This window comes from Pelodiscus sinensis, chromosome 12, assembly GCF_052426305.1.
Source record: "Pelodiscus sinensis isolate ZL-2025 chromosome 12, ASM5242630v1, whole genome shotgun sequence".
Classification (NCBI taxonomy): domain Eukaryota; kingdom Metazoa; phylum Chordata; order Testudines; family Trionychidae; genus Pelodiscus; species Pelodiscus sinensis.
Window position 1 is genome coordinate 28,697,348 of NC_143063.1, and position 24,842 is coordinate 28,722,189.

Below are 24,842 nucleotides of genomic sequence, written 5' to 3' on the forward strand. Positions count from 1 at the left end.
CATTTCATTGCCCTAATAAAACCATCCAATCTTCGCTGACATGGACTTTCATACACACCACTGTGTTTTCCTAAGCTTCTGTCCACTAAGGAGCCTACTCGTTTGCTTAAATGCTGGGGGGTCAGGTTCCTCATTGCCTGTTTCTGACGTGCCTTCATCGCGCAGATGGGTTTTCTCTGGGGATTATAAACGTGCGTGTTGGGATTTCACACCGTTTTTTAACACGCTATGGGCGTTGTTACCGAACCTATTCCCGGCCCGTTAAGCAGCACGGTTACGCCTCACAGGTGCACTGACTCCTCCCAAGGCGTTGGGGGCGACGGACCCGGGGTTGGTGGGACAAGGGCCCACGCTTCCTGTTCCTCCGACAGCTATGAACCCCCGACTGCGGCACTGGCGAGAGGCGGCGACGCTGCTCCTGGCAGCCGGGGGCGGGAATGGGGCGCCAGCCCGGCCGGTGCGGTCGCCGCTCGGCCCCTTTGACTATGAGATGCTGCTGCTGCAGCGGAGCTATCGGAGCGGCTTCCTCCCCAGCGCCCACGTCTTCCCGGGCGGCCTGGTGGACGCGGCCGACTTCTCCGCCGACTGGCTGGGGCTCCTGCCCGCCTTGCCCCGCTGCGGCCTGGGCTCCGTGCGGCCGGCGCCGCCGGGCGGCAACCGGGCCCCGCTCTTCTCCACAGACCGGGCTGCCCTCGGCTCGCCCCTGCCGGGGGACGTGGCCTTCCGCATCTGCGCCATCCGCGAGACCTTCGAAGAGGCGGGCATCCTGCTGCTAGTGTCGGGTCCCGGCCCTGCCGCTGCCGCCGGCCCGGTTCGCCTGCTGCCTCAGCACCAGCTGCCGCCGGGCCGGGAGCTCGCCGAGTGGCGGCGAAAGGTGCAGCGGGACCCGGCCTGTTTCCTGCAGCTCTGCCGCGACCTCCGCTGCGTCCCCAACATTTGGGCGCTGCACGAGTGGGGCAACTGGCTGACTCCGGTGCTCAGGGCTGGCCGGGGCGGCCGCCGCTACGATACCGCCTTCTACCTGTGCTGCCTTGAGGAGCGGCCTCTGCACACGTCGCAGGACGAGCAGGAGGTGACAGGCTTCCAGGTGAGGTTTCATCACCACAAACACCTTGTATCAATCCCTGTACTTCGCTTGCCTCCCATGGAAGCCCACAGGCGGTGCAAAGAGGGGCCCATTCCTATGCCATCCCCCTCCCCCTGTGCCTTCCTACGTCCATCACCAAATAGGTGATCATGTGAATATACTTCCTTATAGACTTTAAAAAAAAACAACCAGGGATTGGTCCTGTTGCACCTTAGGGCATGTCTACACTATGAAATTATTTCAAAATAATAACTCTTGAAATAACTATATTTGAAATAGCATTTCCATACTATAGGGAAGCCTTGAAATTGGTGTGTGACAGACCCCTTTAATGTGGACATTCTAGCTTGACTTAGAGCCCCAGGAAGCACTGGGGAGTAATTAGTTCGAATGACTATGGAGAGTAGTTATTTTGAAATAGCAGCAGTGGAACATCCACGTTACTGCTATTTTGAAATAACTATTTCAAAATTAGTGTTATTCCCTGTGGAAAGCAGGAGTTATTTGAAAATAACCAGGCTGTTATTTTGAAATAATGGTTTGGTAGTGTGGATGCTCCACTTGTTTTGAAATAAGTACCTAGTGTAGACCAGAGCTTTAGAGACTAACAAAAAAATTTATATTGTATAGTGAGCTTTGGTAGGCACAACCCACTTCTTCAGATGAGTGGAGCAAGAGGCAGAGAGAGACATCGAAATCCCAACATGTACATTTTACAGAAACTATGTTGACTTTTCTTCAACTAATTATGTTCATCTATGTGTCTGACAATTCTGTTTTTTACTATAGTTTCAACCAGTTTGCTTTGTTCTGAAATTAGATTTACCAGACTGTAATTACCAGGATTACTTCTACAGGCATTCTAAAAAATGGGTATCGCATTAGCTATCTAGTCATTTGGTACAAAAGATGATTTAAAGCAGCGGTTCCCAACCACTGCTCTGCGAACCTGTGGCAGGCTGCGAACCTCTGCCTGCTGGGCTGTGGCACTCTGCCGCACCATGCCCCCAGCTACTAATAAGCCCTGCCCTCTGGGGAGCTCAGTTGGTTATAAGGTACGCACCTGTGCGTGTACTAAAAATTCTCCTCCTGTCCTCCCACGGTGAGTGGCACTGTGGGCTACCCCATTTGCTGCAGCTAGAGCTGGGCCATGGTGAGGATGTTTCTACTGGGGCAGCCTTACCACAGCTCTGATTCCAACTCTGGTGGCAGCCAGGTGAACCAGCTGGCAGGACTTCATGGTGGGTGGTTGCCACATGTCCTTTCCATTGCGGGTGGTGTTTGCGGGACTAGGGAGCAGAGCCTTCACAGCATCCTGCACTTTATTGATACCAAGGAGGATCAGGTTAGAGGCCCCAGGGAGCTGTGCTGGGTGTCTACGATTTCCACCTCTCCTCCGTCAAGGCCTGCTTCCTCCACATGGTCTCCCCTGTCCGCTCCAGCCTGCACCACGTTTCTGGCCACTTCCCAATGTCCCAGGGTGCTACAGCCAGCAGCACAGGTCGGAGTTGTGCGAAAGGAGCTGGACTCCCTGACTCAAACCAGAAGGTATCAGGGGGCCAATACTGCCTGGCTGTTGGGTGGGTGCGAGCCCAAGATGTGCGTGGGCTGAGTACCCTTGCACATATATGCCCTGACTGTTAACGGCTTGGGGAGGAACTCTTGAGCCACCAGAAAAGTATGCCTGCCCCTGTCACTTGTGCTGCAGACATTGCCAATCCCGTGCACGTGTTGGGGGCTGGGTTGTCATCAGGCTGGGCTGTCATTGGCAGGTTGGGACGAGGTCACTTCCCAGACATGGAAGAGTACTTTTTCTCTGCAGTGGGAGGGCCGTGCGGAGCCCAGCATGTCAGCCTTAGAGCAGCTGCAACCTGGGCAGCAGCGCTCAGCTTGTGGCTGGAGGCAGTGCAGGGCTACGTGAGGGGGGTGGGGATGGGAGTGGGGGGAGGCCTCTGGGGGTAGGGCTGGCAGTGAAGGGACTCTAGGGGTGGGTCTGTCAGTATGGGGGTTAGGGAGGCAGGAGCTATATTGGGGACTGACACTGAGGGGAAGCTCTGGGGGATTGGGTTCATTGAAGCTTGAGAAACAGGAGGCTGGCACTGGGGAGGTCTGGTGGTGGTGGCTCTAAGGCAGTGTTTCTTAAACTTTTTAAGACTGAGGAACACCAAGGATTTTTGTATTTTAAAATGTTATAGAAGGAAAAAAATACTAAAACAAGGGATAATTAACAAGGTCCATTACTTTAAATGTTTGTTTAATATGAAGTCAAATAAGAAAATTAATACTACAAAGTTTTCAGTATGTTAGATTAGCTTCAACGCTGCTCTAAATCCTCTGAGTCCACAGTTCCATAGAAGTCCTAGGAGGCCAAGAATAAGCCCACTGCAGCACTGTTCTAGTTTTCATCCAGAATGCTCCTTTGCAGAGGAGGAGCACACCTCAGAGCCATTTCATTGGCTCTAAGCAAGATACGGAGTCCCCTACCTACATTGGTGATAAGACCCAAGTAGGGAAGTGAGATCACTGCCTTGCACTGAAGTGCAAAATGATTCTAGGGCACAATAGAATCAAGCCTATTATTCATTATTTTATCTGTATTGTGAGGCTTTTAAGGATACACAGAGCACTGTCAAATAATAAACAGTATTTGTAAATTAGAGGTGGTTTTGGAACAAAGTGATAAACTAATATGTCATCAGGGTCTTATTAGAGATACGAACAGGTAACATTCCCCATCCCACTTCCAATTCCAGACCCAAGCAAGGCAACTGACTCCTAGCCCATGTGAGCTAGGAGATGGCAGGCCAGTGCAGGACTGGAAGCAGCTGCCTAAAGCAGTCCCTACCAACTGTGTGGGGGCCACCAGTCTGGCCATAGTGGCCCCTTGCCTGTCCCTATTTAATAAGTTAACCAATTAAATGTAATGTTTGTTTAACCAGTTATAAAATCTTGTTTAATTGGTTATCCCTAGGCCTGATGGCATTCATTCAAGAGTTCTGAAGAAACTCCAGAGTGAAGTTGCAGAACTACTAACTGTGGTTTGTAACCTATCCTTTAAACCAGTGGTTCCCAACCTTTTTAATACCAGAGACCAGTGTTACCTCTAAGGCGCGCACGTGCGCCAACGCGCACAAAAAATTCTAAGCCCACCCACCTCCTTCGCAGAGCCTGCAGCAGCACTCTCCTTCCTGCTCGACATGCATCTTCAAATAAGATACTATCCATCTCAGGATTCACACAAGGCCTTCCTTGTCACATTTTCATTCAGATTTAAACAATTGATAGAATTTCACCACAAGAGATCAAGAAGAAAATATTATTCATGTTTCTTTCTTTTCCAGTGGTCAACCCCTCCAGAAGCTATTGAACTTTTTAAGTCTCAAGAAATATGGTTTGCTCCACCTCAGTTCTATGAATTAAGTAGGCTCTGCAACTTTTCTTCACTTTGTGACCTGCATAGGTTTGGTTCTGACCGTGCTTTAGAAGGGTGTGAACGTTGGATGCCTGTTACGTTGGCTGCTTCAGATGGCTACATTGATCTGTTACCAGGTAAATTAACAAAAGATCTGTAACTTGGTTAACAAAAAAGTGATATAAACCCTCAAGCTTTGGGACCAACTGACCACTAGGGATCCAGAAACAAAAGTTTCCTTGAAAGCAGATTATTCCATAATTCCTTATTTCAGGTTTTTTTTCTTTGAAGTAGTTAATGTTGGCCACTCTTAGGATATTGAGTTACAGAGACCATTGGTCTGATGAGTATGGTAATTTCTATGTTTAATCAAATTATGATCGTGTTAATTATCATACACGATATTGTGGAGGTCATTTAATATACATCATACCTTTCTTGCTGAAGGATATGACAGTGTTTTATTATTTCATTTTTGTCTTCAGGATGAGTTAGAACCTCATAAGGCTACTGGCCTTATTTGGGCAATAGATCTGATCCTGCATTCCTTGCTTAGAGAGTGTCCAAAAGATTGCAGTATCCTGAATGATGATTAGCTTTTCTTGTGGTCATCTCTCTAATTTTCTTATTTATTACAATTGGCTTCTCTTCTGCCTCCTTACTTCCTTTCTATATTTCATCATGCGCTTGCTTTCCATAAAAGGCTTCCACCAAGACCAATTTTTAATCAAAACGGAGTGATCTGATCTGGTTTTTGTTCCTAGTCTGCTACAACTTCTTGTGTTACTGTGTGAATGTCATTTAATCTTTACCTTATTTGTCCATCTATAATACCTATTTTTAGGGGGTATATCAGGGATGGGCAATAATTTTTGATGAGGGGCCACTCCAAAAATTTGATAAGTGGTTGAGGGCCACATTCTTCCATTATATTAACAAAGGAGGTGCAGGGGTCTGGGTTGGAAGTTGTGTGTAGAAGGGAGCTTGGGATAAGGGATAGAGGTGTGAGATCTGGGAGGGAATTTGGGTGAAGAAGGGGATTGTGACCTGGGGTAGCTAACTGGGGTATAGGAGAGGGTGCAGAGTCTGGGAGGGGAGTGCAGGGATACGAGTGCAGGTATTTGGATTGGGACAGAGACTTGAGGTGCAGGGTATGGGAGAGATTTGGGTACAGGAGAGGATTCTGGACTGGTGTAGGGCTGTAGGAGAAGGGAGTGCAGGGTCTGGGAAGGGGTCGTAACCTGGGTGTAGATGTGGGGATTTGGGCTGTGACCAGGGATAGCACATTGGGGTGTAAGGTCTGGGAGGGGGTTGTGACCTGAGGAGCGGTGTAGGAGGGGATGCAGTGTCTGGGAAAATGTATGGAAGCTGGAGAAGGGGTGCAGAAGGTTTGGGTTACATGGGGGGAGGGATATAGAAAGGGGGCAGAGGGTTGAGGGAGGGAGGGAGGGCCTGGGGTGCCAGAGGCAGGCTCTGGCTGGGAGTCCTTTCCTGGGTGGCACCCCACAGGTTCCTTAACCAGGATTCCTGCTTTCCATGCCTCTATTGCTTATAGCAGCTACAGGAGCTGTGTTTGCTGCTGTGAACACTGTGAGCCTGGAGGATGAGGGGGGGAAGGACACTTCACATGCTGCCTCTCCTGTAAACAGGCAGCTGCTGCCAATGGGAGCTACTGGAGCCTGAGGCTATGTCTAGACTGCAGGCTTCTTTCGAAAGAGCCTCTTTCGAAAGCATCTTTCGAAAGAGCCTCTTTCAAAAGATCGCGTCTAGACTGCAGGCGGATCTTTCGAAAGAGAAATCCGCTTTTTCGAAAGAGAGCACCCAGCGAGTCTGGATGCTCTCTTTCGAAGACGGCCTCTTTACATTGAAGAACGCCTTCTTTCGAAAGAGGAACTTTCGAAAGAAGGCGTTCTTCCTCGTGAAACGAGGTTTACCGCCATCGAAAGAAAAGCCGCGTTCTTTCAAAATAATTTCGAAAGAACGCGGCTTGAGTCTGGACGCAGGGGAAGTTTTTTCGGGAAAAGGCTACTTTTCCCGAAAAAACCCCTGAGTCTGGACACGGCCTGAGAGTGAGAAGCCTCTGTCCTCTCCCCCAGGCTCTCAGAATTCACAGAAACACATGGCTCTGCAGCCAGCTTTCCTGATGCTGAGCAGAGAAGGGGTAGGCAGGGAACTGGCTGAGGCTCTTGCAGGCCAGATCTGATGGCTTAGTAGGCCAGATCCAGCCCGCAGATCATATTTTCCCAGCCCTGGTGTAAAGGATGCAGTGAGGCTGTATTCAGTAGTATAAATGAAATCCTTGGATTTTTTGTATTTCTATGTAAAGACAAAAATCAATAAATTTTAATATCTGGAAAAGCTGCCTTGAACATTAATGTTCCATTACATTCCAGGTTTGTTGCAATAATTGTAATCTACAGTGTCACATCTCTGTGGCTATTATGGAGTTTCATGACCATCTTGAAATTCAGGAAAGACTGGAGGCAATTTTCTTTTAAATGTAATTGTACTCTGAACTTCATTCCCAGACATTTTTCATGTGCTGGTAATAAAGTAGCTAGTCCTAAAAATTGATAAATCACTAAAACTTAATGTTTTTTCAGGGGATGAGCTGTATCCAGAAGACCCAGATTATACAGGAGAAAAGAAACTTTTTTTGTCAACAGATAAGAAGGTTGAAGAGCTAATGAAAGAAGACACTAGACTTCACAGAATAGTAATACAAAACTTTCACAGTCTTATTGTCCATATTAATATCAAACCAAAATATAAACACATCAGTCCACTCAAGATGGACTCTAATATAGTGGGAAATAATGCAGATTATAATAGCAGACTATAATATGCCATTTCTTTACAATTCAGTATGTATCAAATGTTATCTATTTTTATGTTAGTGTAATTAGTCCTTTGTGACAGTTAAGTGGTTAGCACTGAAGACTGAAGTCTTCATTCACCAAAGAACAGTATATCATATACATTAACAGTACAAGCTACTTTGTTTCCTTGCCAATGTTTTTCAAACAAGATCAGGAAAGGTAACTTTGGATAAGAAGAGGGTTCAGACTTCATATATCTGTAATACTTTGAAACTGAACAAATGTGTCAATTGTGATATGGACACATGTTCACTGATAACTTGCAGTAATACATGTTATTCACCAAAGAACCATTATATGGTAATGATATTTGATCATAACCAATTTAAGTAACAAAAGTGGAATGGTATGCAACCCATGTCCCTTGAACAATTCAGTCCCCTTTTCTCATAGAGTACTGAAATATTCTTGTCATGCTTAGAATTTAGCTAGCTCTTACCTTCTGGAAACAGAACAGATCTTTTTAGATCATACTAATAAGTTGTCTAAAAATGTAATTGAAAGAGTTTTCTATTGTATGACTGATGCATTTCCTACTCCTCCATGTTTGGGAATCTCAATATTTGTTCACTGAGTTCAGCTTATTTGTCAACATTGTTTTAATAGTTGAATAAATATTTATTTTCAGTAGTTTTATTTGTAATACTTAAAGTGTGTGACTTGAGAGCTATTCCATTCAAAATTTGTTTCCAAATTAAGAACTATCAAAGGACTGGTTTGACAGCAGACATTCTGTTTATTTAGTACAGGCAGTTCCCGGGTTACGTACAAGATAGGGACTGTAGGTTTGTTCTTAAGTTGAATTTGTATGTAAGTCGGAACTGGTACATATTGTAGGGGAAACTCTAGCCAAACATTTCTCCAGAGCTCAGTTTTATTCTCCTACCCCTCACTTCCCTCAGTCCTTTATTCTCAAGCTGAGGTGTCTGCTGAGAAAAGCCGCTCTGCGTCTCCCTGGTCTGCTGGGGAGGGGAGGGGGTGCTAGCTTCGCGTCTCCCTGGTCTGCTAAGGGGAAGCAGCTAGTGCGGGGTTGCCTCACCCCGTTTGTAAGTAGGGATCTGATGTAAGTCGGATCCATGTAACCCGGGGACTGCCTGTACCATATTTACTTTAAATGAAAGATTTCAACAACTTAAAACATAAACACCATTTTACTGTGTAGTTTGGAGAATATGGAAGTTAGCTATTGTGCATATGATCAGTATGAACAATTGAAAAGGAAAATGTAGAGCCTTGAAAACATTACTGTGCTACGATAAGCATCCTACATTTACTCCTTGACTTTCTTGTCTTGCTATCTCTGTTTCAATGTGGCAATACAGCTCAGAAAGCTCCCAATCTACAGTTCCTATGTTACATTTTTTTTTACAAGTGGAGATTTCAGAGGACATCCAGTTATAGGAGACCTACATAAAGGTGCTCCATGCTGAACATAGAAAGGAGAAGAGAGGATAATTAGGAGCAAGGTAGTAGAGCTCTCCAGAGAAGGACAATGTCATGACCTTTTGAGGTTTCAAATTTTAATTTTGTTCTGCAGTTGAACAAAACCAGAATCTTTTGAACTCTTTTGCAAATAGAATTGTTGATACAATTTGAAAACCTCAAGTTTTTCAAATGGAAAACCTCTGTAAGGACATGTCTACAAAGCAGGGCTTAACTTAAATTAGCTACGCAAATTGAGCTATGTTAATTGTGTAGCTTATTTTGAAATAGCATATTTCAAGTTTTGGTGCTGTCTACACAGCACTTATTTCCAAATAGAGAACTCTTCCTCTAAAATGAGGGTTATAGAAGTTGGAGTAAGAAGTCCTCTAGTTTGATAGTATTTTGACATAGTCCATGTCTACACAGCCTACAGTTATTTTGACAATGTTATTTTGAAATAACGTTGCTGTGTAGACATAGCCTAAGTGATTAGGGAGTCCATCCTGGGTCTCTGAGACCTTAATGTAATCGGAATCAGTATATCTCTATGAAACGTTCTGGCTTCTGCAAAACAGCATATATTATCAACAAAAGTTGAAAATTTTCAGATCACCTCCGCTACACAATGGGAAGAAAGGAGGGGGGAAAAAAGTGGCAATTGGGAGGTTTGGTAGGATAGTGTCTCACTTTCAGTTCTTCACCATTGCAGTACTAGGAGAATGAGACAGAACATGCTCATTGTTGCGCGACCAGGAACAGCTAACAGGAGAGTTTGGAGAGGGAGTTCTCCAGGTAAAAGAGGAGTAAAAACGGGCCCCTTGTGGTAAGTGGCTGTCTGGAGTGTGTTTGTGTGGGGGGGAGTTATTTGCAGTGTGCTGAGCTTGTGTTTGTTTGTTTGAAGGAGCTTCTAAAAGGTTTGAAATCTAGAAGCCTCTGTTACTTGGCTGAGCCTCAGTCAGGGGTAGGGGCTACCACAGCTATATAAGCCTGTGACTCAGGGACCAGGGAGAGCGCGGCCAGGAACAGCTAACAGGAGAGTTTGAAGAGGGAGTTTAGAGGGGGAGTTTAGAGGGCACTAGTGACTTCTGTCCTTCTTTAAAACCTAACTCTTAGAATAATCTATACTCCAGAAGTTTAAAAAGAATCCCAGTTTATACTTAAACTTATTCATTACAAACATGGAGACAGAAGCCCAGCAGCAGAGTGGGGGCTATCCTGTTTATTGCGTCGAGTGTAACATGTATAATTACCTGCCCTGTGGGCGGGTGGCGTATGTGTTCACCCGTTGCAAGGAGCTCCTGACCCTCAGAGACCGAGTTCGGGCTTTGGAGGACAGGGTGGCTGAACTGGAGGAGCTAAGGGAGGTAGAGACTTTCCGGGACACTGTAATACTGTCCCACGTCCAGTCTGAGAGCCCCAGTGTTCTTAAGGAGGATGAAAGTCTCAAGGGAACAGAATGCAGGACAATGTAGCACTTTAAAGACTAACAAGATGGTTTATTAGATGATGAGCTTTCGTGGGCCAGACCCACTTCCTCAGATCAAATAGTGGAAGAAAGTAGTCACAACCATATATACCAAAGGATACAATTAATAAAAATGAACAAATATGAAAAGGACAAATCACATTGCAGAACAGGAGGGGGATTCGGGGGGGGAGGGAAAGGAAGGAAGGTAAGTGTCTGTGAATTGATGATATTAGAGGTAGGGAGAGTGGGATGTTTGTGAGTTAATGGTATTAGAGGTGATAATTGGGGAAACTGTCTTGGTAATGGGTGAGATAGTTCAAATGTTTGTTAAGTCCTTGTTGGCAAGTGTCGAATTTTAACATGAATGACAGTTCAGAGGATTCCCTTTCAAGTGCATTTGTAGCAGAATGCAGGTGGTTAAGTCATTGAGAGAGTGTCCTTTCTGGTTAAAATGGCAAGAAACTGTTTTCTCTTTGTGATCTTGTCTGATATCTGTTTTGTGGGCATTAATCCTTTGGCGAAGTGTCTGAGATGTTTGTCCAATGTACATAGCAGACGGACACTTTCGGCACATGATAGCATAGATTATATTTCTGGATGCGCAGGAATATGTGTTCTTGATCTTATAACCAAGGGGGGATATGATAGAGGTCTATAAAATCATGAGTGGTGTGGAGAGGGCTGATAAAGAAAAGTTATTTATTAGTTCCCATAATAGAAGAACTAGAGGACACCAAATGAAGTTAATGGGTAGCAGGTTTAAAACTAATAAAAGAAAGTTCTTCTTCACACAACGCGTAGTCAACCTGTGGAACTCCTTGCCAGAGGAGGCTGTGAAGGCTAGGACTATAATAGAGTTTAAAGAGAAGCTAGATAATTTCGTGGAGGTTAGGTCCATAAAAGGCTATTAGCCAGGGGATAAAATGGTGTCCTTGGCCTCTGTTTGTCAGAGGCTGGAGAGGGATGGCAGGAGACAAATCGCTTGATCATTGTCTTCGGTCCACCCTCTCTGGTGCTGGCCACTGTCGGTAGACAGGATACTGGGCTAGATGGACCTTTGGTCTGACCCAGTATGGCTGTTCTTATGTTCTTATGCTTTTGCTCTGTTGTTTGCATATTTAGTCATCTAAATACCCCAGCTTGAGCTTGTTTTTGTTTTAACTTTTGTTTAGCTACTCAAAGGGACAAACGTCTTTATTGCCTGAAAATGTAGCTATGTAGTAATAGCTTTTTGTTTTTACTATAGTTACATTGAAAATACACTGGTAAAAGAATGCAAAAAAATGCTGCAATGGTTAAATTTTATTACTTAGTTGTGTTACAGACTACAAATAAACCTAAATAAATAGCTGATGTTCATCTAGCTCACATTGCCTGACAATTTGTCATAGCATTCCAGTAAAAGTGAGATATAAGGATAGGGTAATGGCTTTATGGACTAGTTTGGGTACCAGGATAGGTTGGCATGAAAGAAGCAGGCAGAGGGAACTTTTTAAGAGGAAGCAGGGCCAGCGCACCTCTGACTCCTCAGGTATCTCTTGAGCTGTAAACAGGGCAGCTTGGGCCAGAGAAAGGAAGACCTTATGGCTGAGGATCAGAACACAGACTGAGGCCATGTCTAGACTGCAGGCTTATTTTGAAATAGCACGTCTGCACACAAAAAGCACAATGAAATAGTGATGCACTTTTTCAAAAGATAGCATCCAATCAATGTGGATGTTCACTTGCATTTAAGGCTCCTCGGAACCAGTTCAGGCAGGGCATTAGGTCAGCAGTTGCTTCCAGGTGCTGTTGCCTATGGCTATCTGAGACACATGCTTAAAGGGACCCCCCATAACAGTGGTTTCTCAGCTTCTGCTTGCTTGCCTATCTCTCCGAGGGAAAGCAAAACACTTGCAGTGCATGCTCTGGTTGCCCTGCATTTGGACACCACAGCCCTCCTTGACATGGAGCCAGAGCTGCCTCTGGGCACTAGGGATGTAATAGTGTACAGTAATTCCTCATTTAATACTATAGATATGTTTCAGAAAATGATCATGTTAAGTGAAAACTTGTTATGCGGGGTCAATTTTCCCATTGAAAATAATGGAAAAGGTGGGGGGTTGCGTTTCAAGCGGTGGCGTCTGTTGGGACCGGGACATAAGGTTGAGGAAAAAGGGGACTGGGTTACAGCAGAGAGGGGAGGTGTTTGGCTCTGGAGGAGGTATGGGGAGGGGGATTGTGTTGGGACTATGCCCCTGTGACGGGTCTGCCGGGACCCGCACTGCATCCGGCAAGGGGGGGTTGCCGGGGAATGGTGCGGCTAGCAGGGAACCCTCCACCGCTTTGCAGGGAGGCGGGGGAAGCCCAATGCAGCCACCGGTGACGGGACAACTGGGGAAATTGTGTTATTTTGGGGATGGTCGTGTAATTCAAAAAACGTTCCCTAAGAAAAAATTGTGCTATCATGAAAACGTGATAAGGGGGCATGTGTTTAATGAGGAATTACTGTAATTGATTAACTGACTAACCAATAAGCAAAAGCTTATAGATTAATGCTATAGACCAGTGTTTCTCAACCTTTTTTTTTTAATAAAGTACCCCTTTTAAAAAAAAAAAAAAGTACCCCCAGTACCTACAGTTTTCAGGCACAGTCAAATTTTTTTCTACCATTGCAACACATTTGTTTAAACAACTTAATCATAGGAGGGCAGGTGATGAAATTTTGGGGGGTTAAAAATACAAAATTAATAAATCACTGTAAAACTTAAAACAAATTCAGTTTTCTCCAAATTTCAGACTTCTCTTGTACCACCCCCCCCTCCCCCCCGCAGACTTCTCTTGAGTACCCCTAAGGGTAAATATACCACTGATTGAAAAACAATGCTATAGACTACACACATTTCCCTTCTCTTCTCCCCCCCCCCCCCCCCAGTAAATTTTTTTAGCAGGCTGGTCAGCAGCCCGACTCAGTCCTAGCTCACGCTGGGTCCCGGACCTATCCCTGCTGTGGATCTGCATTTAAAGTGCATTAGGAGCTGGGTGGGCAGCTTGCCCTGCTCAGGTCCAGTTTGCGCTGGGTCTGGGAGCCCAGACCAGCCTCCCCAGACAGGGGCTGCTGCCACCTTGCGCTGCTGCCTTTTTATTAGAGGCAGCAGCACAGGGTGACAAGCAGCTGGTCTGCAACAGTAGATATTTTTTAAACTGGCTCACCTTGCCGACTAGCTCCTGCCTGTCACCCTGCTCTGCTTCCAGCCATGCCCCCAGGGGCTACAGAATAGTTGACTGACAGGAATTCATGAGGTTACTCGACTATTCAATTAACAGATATGTAACATCCTTACTGGGTATGTGATGGCCCCACACTGCCATGCTGCAGTTTTTGCAGGCTGCCTTCATGGCTCTGCATGAGCTGGACTCAGAGCTCATCTTCAAGACCTTCTGCCTATGTGGGCAGGAGCAAGGCCCTTGCAATAGCACTCCATTGTGGAGAGAAGGTTCTGGAGGCTGGACACCAGTTCCAAGTGGTGGACCAGCAGTGGCTCCACAATTTCCAAATGAGGAAGATGACCTTCATGGAGCTGTGTGCCTGGCTTGCTCCTGGCCTCCGTCGACGTGACACCCAGACAGTTACCAGTCTGTGGGCAACCAGTTCGGTGTGGGAAAGTCCACTGTTGGGGCCCTTCTCATGGAGGTAGTGCACTCTCAGGCTGCAGGTCCTGCAGAAGGGGAGAGTACTGGAAAGGGGGACACTAGGGATAGGGAGGTTGGAGATGTGGAGGGAAGCCCTGTCCCCAGAGGGTTCTGCAGTTCTGCCCTCTCATAGCCCTGTAGGGGGGTGGCTTCAGAGCTGTGGCTTCTGGGGTGTTTGTGGGGAGAGGAAGGGGGAGGGTTCAGGAACCTCCCAAGGACTCAAGCACCCCCTTTGATTCTGTTTCTGTCTGTCTCCTGTAGGTGGTAAGAGCCATAAACTCCATCATGCTGTGCAGGGTCATCCACCTGGGAGACTTGGACCCCATCATGGCTGGATTTGTCACCCTGGGCTTTCCCAATTGCAGGGGAGCCATAGATGGATCCCACATCCCTATCCAGGCCCCAGAACACCTAGCTGCCCAGTACATCAACTGCAAGGGCTGTTTTCCTATGGTCCTGCAGGCCATGGTCGACCACTGTGGACAGTTCACAGACATTTTCATTGGGTGGTCAGGGAGGGTGCACGACGCCCGCATGTTCAGAAACTCCAGCCTCTATCAGAAGCTAGAGACTGGCACGTCCTTCCCCCAGCAAAAGGTCATGGTTGGGGACATGGAGATGCCACTGTGCATCGTGGGGGACGTGGCCTACTCTCTCATGCTGTGTCTTATGAAGCCGTACATCAGCCATCTGGACCCAAGGAGGGACCGTTTCAATGTCTGGCTGGGTAGGACCCACATCCAGGTGGAATGCACCTTTGGGTGCTTGAAGGAGCAGTTCAGGTGCCTCCTGACCCATCTGGATGTGGGGAACACAACATTCCCCAGGTAGTCTCTGCATGTTGTGTTCTTCACTACATTGTGGAGAGCTAGGGTAAGGCCTTCCTACCGAGGTGGAGGCCGAGGCCGGTCGGGAGGGACAGACCTTCAAGCAGCCACACGTAGCTGCCATCCACCAGGTCCGTCAAGTAGGGGGCTGCATCCGGGAGGCCCTGAGAAAGTTTCTCTAAAGCAGTGGTCACCAACCAGTAGATCAGGATCTATGGATAGATCTTGAAGCTTCTGACAGGTGATCCTGACTGGTTTGGCTGGGAGGCTACCAAGTGTTGGCACTTGAGCTGCCCCTCACTTCAGCTGCCCCTCACTTCAGCTGCCCTGCTGCTCCTGCCTAGAGCCTCAGAGCTGCCCCTTGGGAGCCTCCCAGCTGCCTGTGGGGAGAAAGAAGCAGGGGGCACTTACGTTACTCTGTTCCCCCTCTTCTGTACCCCATCTCCACAGAGTAAAGAGGGTGGGGCCTCACTGAGGGGGTGGGCAGGGATATTTGGGTTTGAGGTAGGTCCTGGACTGACTTAAATTCAAAAAGTGATCTTGTGCTTAAAAAGGTTGGAGACCACTGCTCTAAACGACCCCAGTAACTCTCCCCAGGGCCTCCCCACTAGGAGCCTGTGACTTGCTGCTCTATGCCTTCCCTCCTTTCCTGTACAGTCAATAAAAACACCAGTTTTGTGTTTCAAAAAAAATTGTATTTTTTAAATAAAAGTAACTGAGGAGGAGTGGGGGCTGAGAACCTACATATGGGGAGGAGAGAGGGTGGATGAGAACCTGAATATGGGGTCCCAGGCCCAAGAAATTAATAGATGACTGGGATAAACCAACAGGGTTTTTATTTAACAGTTCAAACAAATAAAAGATAACTATAAACAGGATCCCACAAATAAAAGGGAAATAACATGAGGATGGTACTGGATTGTGATTCGGGAAGGATGTAAGGAAGAAAACCCAGGTAAGTAGATAGTATATTATAAGGTCTCTACCATGTCCTGCAGCTTGGAAGGGCCCTCACAGCAATGGAATGGCTCTGGATTCCATCTCCAGGCTACACCACAGGTAAGAATGATCAGCTGGGTCTGCTCAGCACCAGCGATGGTCGGCCCACTCCCCTCCCTGCGCCGTCGTGGGTGCATATGTGTCCTAATTAACGAGGGGTGGCAGGTAGTGGTTGTACAACCCCATGCTTGCAGATAAGTCACCTTCCCAACCCGAAACCTAACGTGTGGTACTGGCATACCCTCCCAAAATTACTCCAGACTCTGCCACTGGATGGGCAGCCCCTTGCAATGCCAGAGGCAGCCCTTAAGTAACAGCGGGTTACTGGACAGACCTGGGTCACATGTCTGCTGAGTTTCCCACCAAAATGCAGAAAGGGCAGGAAACTGCCCTGAAAGGAGGAAGAAGGGCAGCCAAAATGGAGTCCCTGTTGTTCTATGAGGCTTCCAAAATGGCGATCGTGCCAAAATGGCATCTCACAAATTTTCTCTCTACAAGGGGTGCTCTGTCGCTGCCTCCTGGGGCTGCGTGGCACAGACTAGCGCTGTACATGCATCCACGTGCACAAATTGCAGCGCAAGGGGTAGGCCGAGAAGGTGGAGCAACGACTGCACCACAGTCCCTCAGCGCTTGCCACCCCCACCCTGTGTGTGTGAGAAAAACTAACAGCACTCACCTGCTGATCCCTCCCAAGCCTGCCAGGGAGACATCCAGGCACTGGGCTACCAGCTCCGAGGTGTGTGTGGTGAGGGTGCTCGTCATTTCCTTGATCTTCTCCAGCTCCTCGCCCTCCTCCTCATGGGCTAGGACCCCCGGCTGGGTGACAACGGGTGTCTCCAGCCCCAAGTCCACCACCAGAGGTGGGGAAAGGGTTGCACTCCCCCCCCCCCCCAGATGTGGTGCCGTTCTGCATAGTAAGGGCAGGAGTGGGGTCCTGCCCCAGAGTGAGAGCTGCGCTCCCTTGCCCTGGCATAGCCCTGCCACAGCTCCTTCACCTTGCTCCTCACTTGCTCAAGGCTCCTGTTGTGGTCCCCTCATGGACATATATGTTGGTGTTATGCCATCTGGAGCAGAGATACTGGAGGGTCTCCTCTTTGCCCCATACCTCCACGAGGGACAGGATCTCTGCCCCAGACCAGGATGGCACACGGCAGGCTCCTGGAAGCCCTGTGCATGCTCCCTGGGAGGGCCAGTGAGCTCCTGGGGGGCTTGACCCTGGGACATAGTGCCCAGATGTGTGGCAGTAGCAGCTGTGCCGTGAGTTGCAGCTCCTGGGGCTGGCTTCCTACCACAAGCCCTGTCCCAGATGTCTATGGCTTTAAGAGCTGCTGGGAGACAGGAACTATAGAGTTGTGATGAGTGTGAACAGATTGGCCAACGCCACCTGTGTTATTTCCTGGAGGCCTCTTTCTTTTTTTTTTTTTAAATAACTCCCTCCTCTGCATCAACATATGCCTTTTCCCAAAAATGCTTTTTTGGAAAAAGCGTTATTCCTCATAGAATGAGGTTTATCGCTGTTGGGAAAAGCCCTCCGTTATTTCAACTTTTTGCTATTTCAGTGTGGATGAAAGTTTTGTTTTTCTGGAATAATGACTATTATTCTGGAAAAATGCTGCAGTGTAGACATACCCTGAGTCAGGAAAAAGCAGCTGAGCACTGCCGGAGACCATGGAAGGTCCTGGAAGGGAGCTGTGATTTGTTCCTGAGAGAAGGCCGAAGAGCAGCAAAATGAAGTTGCTTGTTACTATCAAAGCTAGAGACTTGAAGCTCAAGGCTGAGAACAGTGGACGGACTTGCCTGCTGACAACTCCATATTGGAAAGCTGGACTTGTAAACAGTGAGGCTATGTCTACACTCGCGGCTTCTTGCACAAGTAATATGCAAATGAGGCTAAGCGTGGAATATCGCTGAGCCTCATTTGCATACCTAATGAGCCGCCATTTTTTCAGAAGAGGTTCTTGCGCAAGAAGGAGTGTCTACACTGCCCCTTCTTGTGCAAGAAAAACCCTCTTGCGCAACGCCGTTACACCTATTACTTTTCAGGAAGAACGGCATTGCGCAAGACGGTTTTTCGGCGATATTCCACGCTTAGCATCATTTGCATATTACTTGCGCAAGAAGCCGCAAGTGTAGACATAACCTGAGAGGGGCAGAGGGAGTGAGGGATACTCTCTTGCTGAAGATGACCTCGTAATAGGGAGGTTGTGGGAAGAGTTGTACTCTACTGTAGTTGGAAGGAGTTGGATGGCTGTCCAGCAGAGGGATAGAAGAGAACTGAGAAGAAGCCTAGGCAGGATGGAAGATATTGGAAAATGGTTTGGGAAGGAATCCCAGCAGAGAGGCTGGTTGGATATGAAGAATGGGGTTTTAAGGATTATATCTACTAGTGATGTGATAGTGTTTACATGCAAACAGTTAACTGATGAAACTGGGCTCATTGGTTACCCTTCACTGTTACACACAGCACCCTCTCCTCTCCCCCACCACTGCTGCCTCTGTATCAAAGGCAGCAGCCACAGGCATGCACAGCACATTTCATTAGGGTGTGCACCCAGGGAATTTTATTTTATTTTTTTTTAAAAGTGAACATTTATTGAATACTCAATCATAAAGGACATTATTTTTACTCAAACAAACAAACTAAAGAAACTAAAACTTAACTATACTTAATTTTTTTTAAATTAACAACTAAACTTTACTTAAAAGAGCGTATCATGCGATTCAATTAAAACACAAAGCCACTTTTTTTGAGATATTAGGGTGTGCCTGGGCACATCCGGCACACCTCCTGCTCATGCCTATGGCAGCAGCATAGAGTGGGGCAGGCAGGAACTGGTGCTTGTGGGGAGCTGGCTTTTAAACCATCTCCCACGGAGCTACCTCCCTCCCTCTCTGTGCTGCCTCTGTGGAGCTGGCTTTAAAAATGGTTCTGTGAGCACTGCCTCCCACCTCCTCCCCCATTCTGCTTCTGCCTGTGTGCAGGAGTGAACTCTGTTTAATACTTTGTGTTTTGGTAATGAGATCTCTCCAAAGAAGAGCATTATTCGTGCAAGAGAGCAGCCGTGGAATCACTGGTGAGTCTGAAAAGCCAAAATAAGGCAAGTGTGTTAGATCTGCCACTGGTGAGGACACAGTAGTATATATCTACACAAGTGATGCAGTCAAAGAGGAGGGCTAGGGGTTGATGTAAGATTACATCAAAGATTACAGGAGCAGGTTAGTTATAAAGGGTGTTAAGATAAGTACAAAAAACTGGTTTCCCTCATCCACTTCAAAATACAAGCGAGGGACTCCGAGTTAGAGGGTTGACACTCAGAATAATGAATCAGAAATATAGCACCTTAACATATGAAGGGAATTAGGTGAGTGATAGGAAGATGAGAGAATTTTCTACAACTGATTAGCTTCAGCATGAGATCTTTACCACTTCTGTAATATCTGGTTCCCTTTACTTCACTTACTGCAGTTCATCTGTATACTAAAGATCTGTGACAGGAAAAGCAGCAAAGATGACACACGGGGTTATCTCATTGATGGTGGAAGACAGTACAACACTACATAATACTCTTGTACTCTTTTGCACTGCCACAAGTTCAAAATCTATTCTTTCAAGTCTGCCAATTTTGTATTGGTGTATTACTGATGTAGCCTCCTTAACTGTTCTTCCAATTTACTTCTTTGGGTTAGAGCATATTTTTTTGTAAAGCAGTTTTGAAATAAGATTACTAAACAATTTAAAGGAGAAATTTAAAATCAAATAAGTTCTTTCCCTTTATAGAAAGATAAACTACAAATGTTATTGCATATGAGTGTGGCCAGTTGAAAATATTCAAGAAATGTCCTTTCCTTCTCATAAATGGCAGTTTTTAGAGAAGGGATCACCTGTCAGATACAATTTTAAATCATTTTCATGTCTGTATAAATGGATGTGTATGTTTTTGTTACACACTAATATAATGAAAAGCAATCCAGTAGGGGTATCTTCCAATACAAAAAAGAGGAAAATTTGAAATAAAGTGAGAAAGCTTTAGATATAAAAATAAGGCAATGTCAGAGAATGAAATATTAAGTGAGTTAGACAATGTGTACACTATTTCTAGGAGAGACAAAATTTTTATAAGAAACTGGAAGATTTACCCTGCGTTGCTCAGGTCCTTAACTCAAAGTTTTGTTTTTCTTCATTTAAATCATTGTTCTGGAAGGTGTCTGGAGATGAGGGGTTCAGTATGCAGGCTGCCCTAGGGAGAGAGGACAACCCCAGCCCTTTCTCACTGCAGCAGCTTGGGGCCAGGTGAGAAACACCTGTCCATGGCAGCTGCAGTGGGCACAGCTGGGGGTGTAGGGCATGTCTCCCTGGGGTGTAGGGCATGTCTCCCTGGCTGGGCAACACACTGACACACAGACAAACTCTGATATGTATAGTAGATAGCCGTCCCTTTCTCCACCCTGCTGGCCCAATGGGGGTATAGCTGTCCTGGTCCCCATCTCTGGCCCTTTGCCCCCCTGTGGTTATTCTACAGTATCTACTCCTCCTTCCAGAAACCTCTCTTTCCATTTTATGAGAAACAATTGAATTCCAGGCACATCCCAGTGTTCTGGCACAACCAAACTATTACCTCGCTTTAAGTTAGGATAAAAGGCTGCATACCAAATTTCATGGTCCTAGCTCTGACCCCTTATGAAAGGGGTGGGGAACCTAAGGCCTGGGAGCCAGATATGGCTCCTGGCTTGCTGAATCCAGCCTCCATGGGTCTGGAGCACATAAAATCTACTAGCCTGGGTTCCCCAAGGCTCTGGTGTGCAAAGGGAATGTGGGGAATGTCGTTCTCTTTCTCAGTTGGAGACCACATCAATATAAAGAAAGGGTTTTTTTGTTGGATTTCCACTTGTGTGCGGCCCCCAACTGATTTTTCTTTGTCAGTGGCCCCCAACACAAAAAAGGTTCCTCACCCCTGGTTTAGGAGGGGTGAACAAACAGACTCATGGACAGATAGATGGACACACAGACAGGTGGATACACTCTTTATATAGCAGAATGACTGAATGAAAATCAATGGTAGAATTATGTGAGAGACTAGATCTTATAGAATCATAGAATGCTAAAAGTGGAAGGGACCTCGAGAGATCATCAAATCCAGTCCCCTGCCCTCAGGGCAGGATCATGCACCGTCTAGATCATCCCTGATAGATGTCTGTCTAATCTGCTGTTCAATATCTTCAGTGATGGAGATTCTACAACCTCCCTAGGCAATTTATTCCAGTGTTTAACCACCTTGACAGTAATGAAGTTTTTCCTAATGTCCAGCCTAAACCTCCCTTGCTGCAAATTAAGCCCATTGCTTCTTGTCCTACCATCAGAGGCCAAGGAGAACAATTTTTCCCCCTCCTTCAGGGGCCCCCCTTTAGATATCTGTGTAGCCAGCAAGAGTAAGTCTCAGGTCTGACACTAGATTCCCAAAGTACAAAGGACGCTACACAGGTATCTGTCAAACACAAGGACTGCGTCCAGACTGGCAAGCCCCTGGTGGTGGGATGAGACTTGCCATGCTCCCCCACCCCCAGGCCAATCAGGACCTGTCGGTGGGGGAACACGTGAAGCCTCCTCCCCCACTGCCTGGAGGGCATCGTGCTTCTAAGTGTCATGCACTTCTTACAGGCCGTGATTGGCTTGGGGGCAGGGGAGTGTGCGAAGCCTCCTCCCACCTTGCCTGGAGCACACAGTGCTCCAGGCAGGGCGGGGGTAGAGCAGAGGAAACTTCACACACTTGCCCCACACCTAGGCCAATCAGGCTTGGGGGCGGGGGAGTGCACAAAATCTCTTCCTACCCTGCCAGGAGCGTGTGGTGCTTCAAAGCGCCACGTGCTCCTGGCAGGGCGGAGGAAACTTTGTGCGCTTCCTCCCACCCTCCAGGCCCTAACTGGGGAGCAGCAGGGTCTCCATGGGCCAGATCAACCCTCTTGACGGGCTGGATCCAGCCCATGGAGGCCCTTTTGCCCACCCCTACCATAGAGTGTACAGTTATTAAGTTTGCAGATGATACCAAACTGGTAGGGGGTGCAACTGCTTTGAAGGGTAGGCACATAATTCAAAATAATCTGGACAAACTAGAGACATGGTCTGAGGTAACTAGGATGAAGTTTAATAAGGACAAATGCAAAGTACTCCACTTAGGAGGGAACAATCCGTTTCACACATACAAAATGGGAAATGACTGTCTAGGAAGGAGTACTACAAAAAGGGATTTAGGGGTCATAGTGGACCACAAGCTAAATATGAGTCAACAGTGTGACACTTGCAAAAAAAGCAAACATTATTCTGGGATGCGTTAATAGATATTATTCTGGGATGCATGAGAAAGAAACGAGAAGTCATTCTTCCACTCTACTTTAAATTGATTAGGCCTCAATTGGAGTACTGTGTCTAGTTCTGGGCACCACATTTCAAGAAAAATGAGGAGAAATTGGAGAAGGTCCAGAGAAGATCAACAAAAATGATTAAAGATCTAGAAAACATGAGCTATGAGGCAAGGCTGAAGGAACTGGGCTTGTTTAGTTTGGAAAAAAGAAGACCAAGAGGGGACATGACAACATTATATCAATTGCGGAAGAACTTTGTACATGCTAGTTTAGGGGTGGTGAGGCCTGCATTCCTTCCCCCTTTTCCCTATATCTGATGAGCCAGAAGCAAGTCTTTGGGAACATACGCCACTTAAGATAAGCATTGTTGCCAGTATAGCAAGAACAAGTATGAGATAAGGGTAAAGGGCAAGAACGCATAAACAATTCTGTTTCCCCTAACGTACTGATCACGTAAACAGGGCCAAAGAACAAGAAGATCCAGATCAGAACCAGATCAATAACTAACAGTTAAGCCCTACATCAGCACTAATGACTAAGCCCTGGAAATTTCCAAACTACCAAACAAGGCAGGAAAACTGTATTTAAGGCTGCCTCAGAGCCTAACAAATCAGATTTCACTGATGGGCATTGAGTACCGGCGCCTCAGAAGCTGAGACAACTTCCCACTTCGTCCGCAGCCTACCCGGGGTCCCAGGCTTGCAGGAAGGGACGTAAGATATGCCGCTTCTTTGTTATATTGTTCTTCCATTTATGGGGCACAGCTGTTAGCTGTCAGGAAATAAACTACTTGGCTATGTCTAGACTGGCATGCTTTTCTGCAAATGCTTTTAACGGAAAAGTTTTTCTGTTAAAAGCATTTGCGAAAAAGAGCGTCTAGATTGGCACGGTCTGGGGGCGAGGAAGCATCCTGGCCCTGCCCCATCCATTTGAGGCCCCGCCCCTTCTGGTGCAGCCTGGGGCCACTTCAAAAATTTTTGAAATGGCCCCCAGCAAAAAATTATTGCCTCCCCCTACTCTATGCCATCAGCTAAATCGTTGATGAAGATATTGTACAGAACCAGCCCCAAAACAGACCCCTGCGGAACCCCACTTCTTATGCCCTTCCAGCATGACTGTGAACTGTTAATACTACTCTCTGAGAATGGTTATTGTGACGGCGCGTTGGGGGTCCCCCGTCTCCTGCACCCCGAAATGGCACAAACAGACTCCACCAGCCAGTGGAATTGAGGGTGGTTTATTGCTCCTCCAGGATACAGCATAGCACAGATGTAATCTGGTTACAGGAACTGGGGCTAAGAGGCCTCAGTGCCCCCCTTGAGATAGGGGAGTCCCAGCCCCCCTCCCCAGCTCCTTCTCCCCTGCTTTCCAGACAGAAACTAACTAACTCTCTTCCAGCCCTGCCCCCCAGCCAGGGCAGCATTCCACCTTCCTTTGTTCCTCTCCATGGGGGGTGTCTGGTTCAACAAATTTGGCATCACGTTTGCATAGTGAGGTTTTCCCTGCTGGGTCTTGCTCCAGACAGCAGGGGTCACCACAGCCCAGCAAGTGAATGGTTATCCAGCCAGTTATGCATCCACCTTATAGCAGCCTAAGTTGTATTTGCCTAGTTTATTGATAAGAAGTTCGTCTGAGACCATATCCAATGCCTTACTAAAGTCTAGGTATATCATATCCACTGCTTCTTCCTTATCCATAGGACTTGTTATCCTCTCAAAGAAAGCGATCAGATTGGTTTGCTGTAGTGAGGAGCTTGGAGATCAGAGTAAAATATCAGTTCCTTTATATAAAAGAGAGAAAAAGGTAAATGCACTTGTCTTTACCACTTACCCACGCTGAGACTGTTGTTGGATCCTGCAGACTTGTGGAAAGAAGTTAAGGCAGCTGAATTAGAGTAAAACAAAGCATAATAACTTTTAAGAATAATCATTTTTGGGACACTTCCTTCCTGCATACAAGAGTAATGTGTGTAATCTAAGTATAGTATGTATTTAAACACAAATACAATTTGCAGAGTAAATGTTGTAGAGTTAATAAGATTTAATCAGCTTGAAAGGAGGATGCTGATAACCTATTTATTTCAAACAAGCACCAAGAAGACCACACCTGCCTGTATTATGTAGGAGGCAGCATTTTTGTAATGTATTTTATAAACGTTTTAGTGAATCAATGGGATTTTAATTGGTAATGCTTCTCCTGTCTCTGCTGATTTGGCTGCAAGGGGCTTGCAGGCCACAGGCAGACAACCACTGATCTATACCACCATTGTTTTTCCAATACAAAGACCACTTTTGACTTGTTTACATCAGTGCACACACCACTCCAATGAGTGGGGCTAATTCAGTGTTGGGCAATATATTTTGATGGGGGAGGGGCACTCCAAGAATTTGGTAAGTGGTCAAAGGCCACACTCATGGGCTACGTCTACACTGGCGCGTTCTCATGTAAAAACTCTTTTGCAGAAGAGTTCTTCTGCAAAACTTTTCCAGAAGAAGCGATGAGGAGTCCTGTGGCACCTTATAGACTAACTGAAGTGTAGGAGCATAAGCTTTCGTGGGCAAAGACCCACTTCGTCAGATGCATGTAGTGGAAATTTCCAGAGGCAGGAATAAATATGCAGGCCAGGATCAGGCTGGAGATGACCAGGTGGATCCAATCAAGGAGGATGAGGCCCACTTCTAGCAGCTGATCTGGAGGTGTGAATTCCAAGAGAATA

General features: G+C 46.6%; 1 protein-coding gene across 1 annotated transcript; it reads left to right on the forward strand.

Annotated features, from left to right (window-relative positions):
* The first annotated feature begins 276 nt into the window (after window positions 1-276).
* NUDT19 (nudix hydrolase 19) lies at window positions 277-8,010 on the forward strand. The gene is made up of 3 exons (XM_075940132.2): window positions 277-1,087; window positions 4,429-4,636; window positions 7,103-8,010. Exons 1-3 carry the CDS (start codon window positions 374-376, stop codon window positions 7,339-7,341), a joined length of 1,161 nt encoding a protein of 386 aa, XP_075796247.2. The 5' UTR covers window positions 277-373; the 3' UTR covers window positions 7,342-8,010.
* Window positions 8,011-24,842: the final 16,832 nt, after the last annotated feature.

What these genes read in the sequence shown, in the direction of transcription:
- NUDT19 (XM_075940132.2), top strand. Translation starts at nt 374, where the DNA reads ATGAACCCCCGACTGCGGCACTGGCGAGAGGCGGCGACGCTGCTCCTG. An exon ending in AGGAGGTGACAGGCTTCCAG is followed by an intron (nt 1,088 to 4,428) that starts GTGAGGTTTCAT and finishes TTTCTTTTCCAG; the next exon opens with TGGTCAACCCCTCCAGAAGC. An exon ending in CTACATTGATCTGTTACCAG is followed by an intron (nt 4,637 to 7,102) that starts GTAAATTAACAA and finishes ATGTTTTTTCAG; the next exon opens with GGGATGAGCTGTATCCAGAA.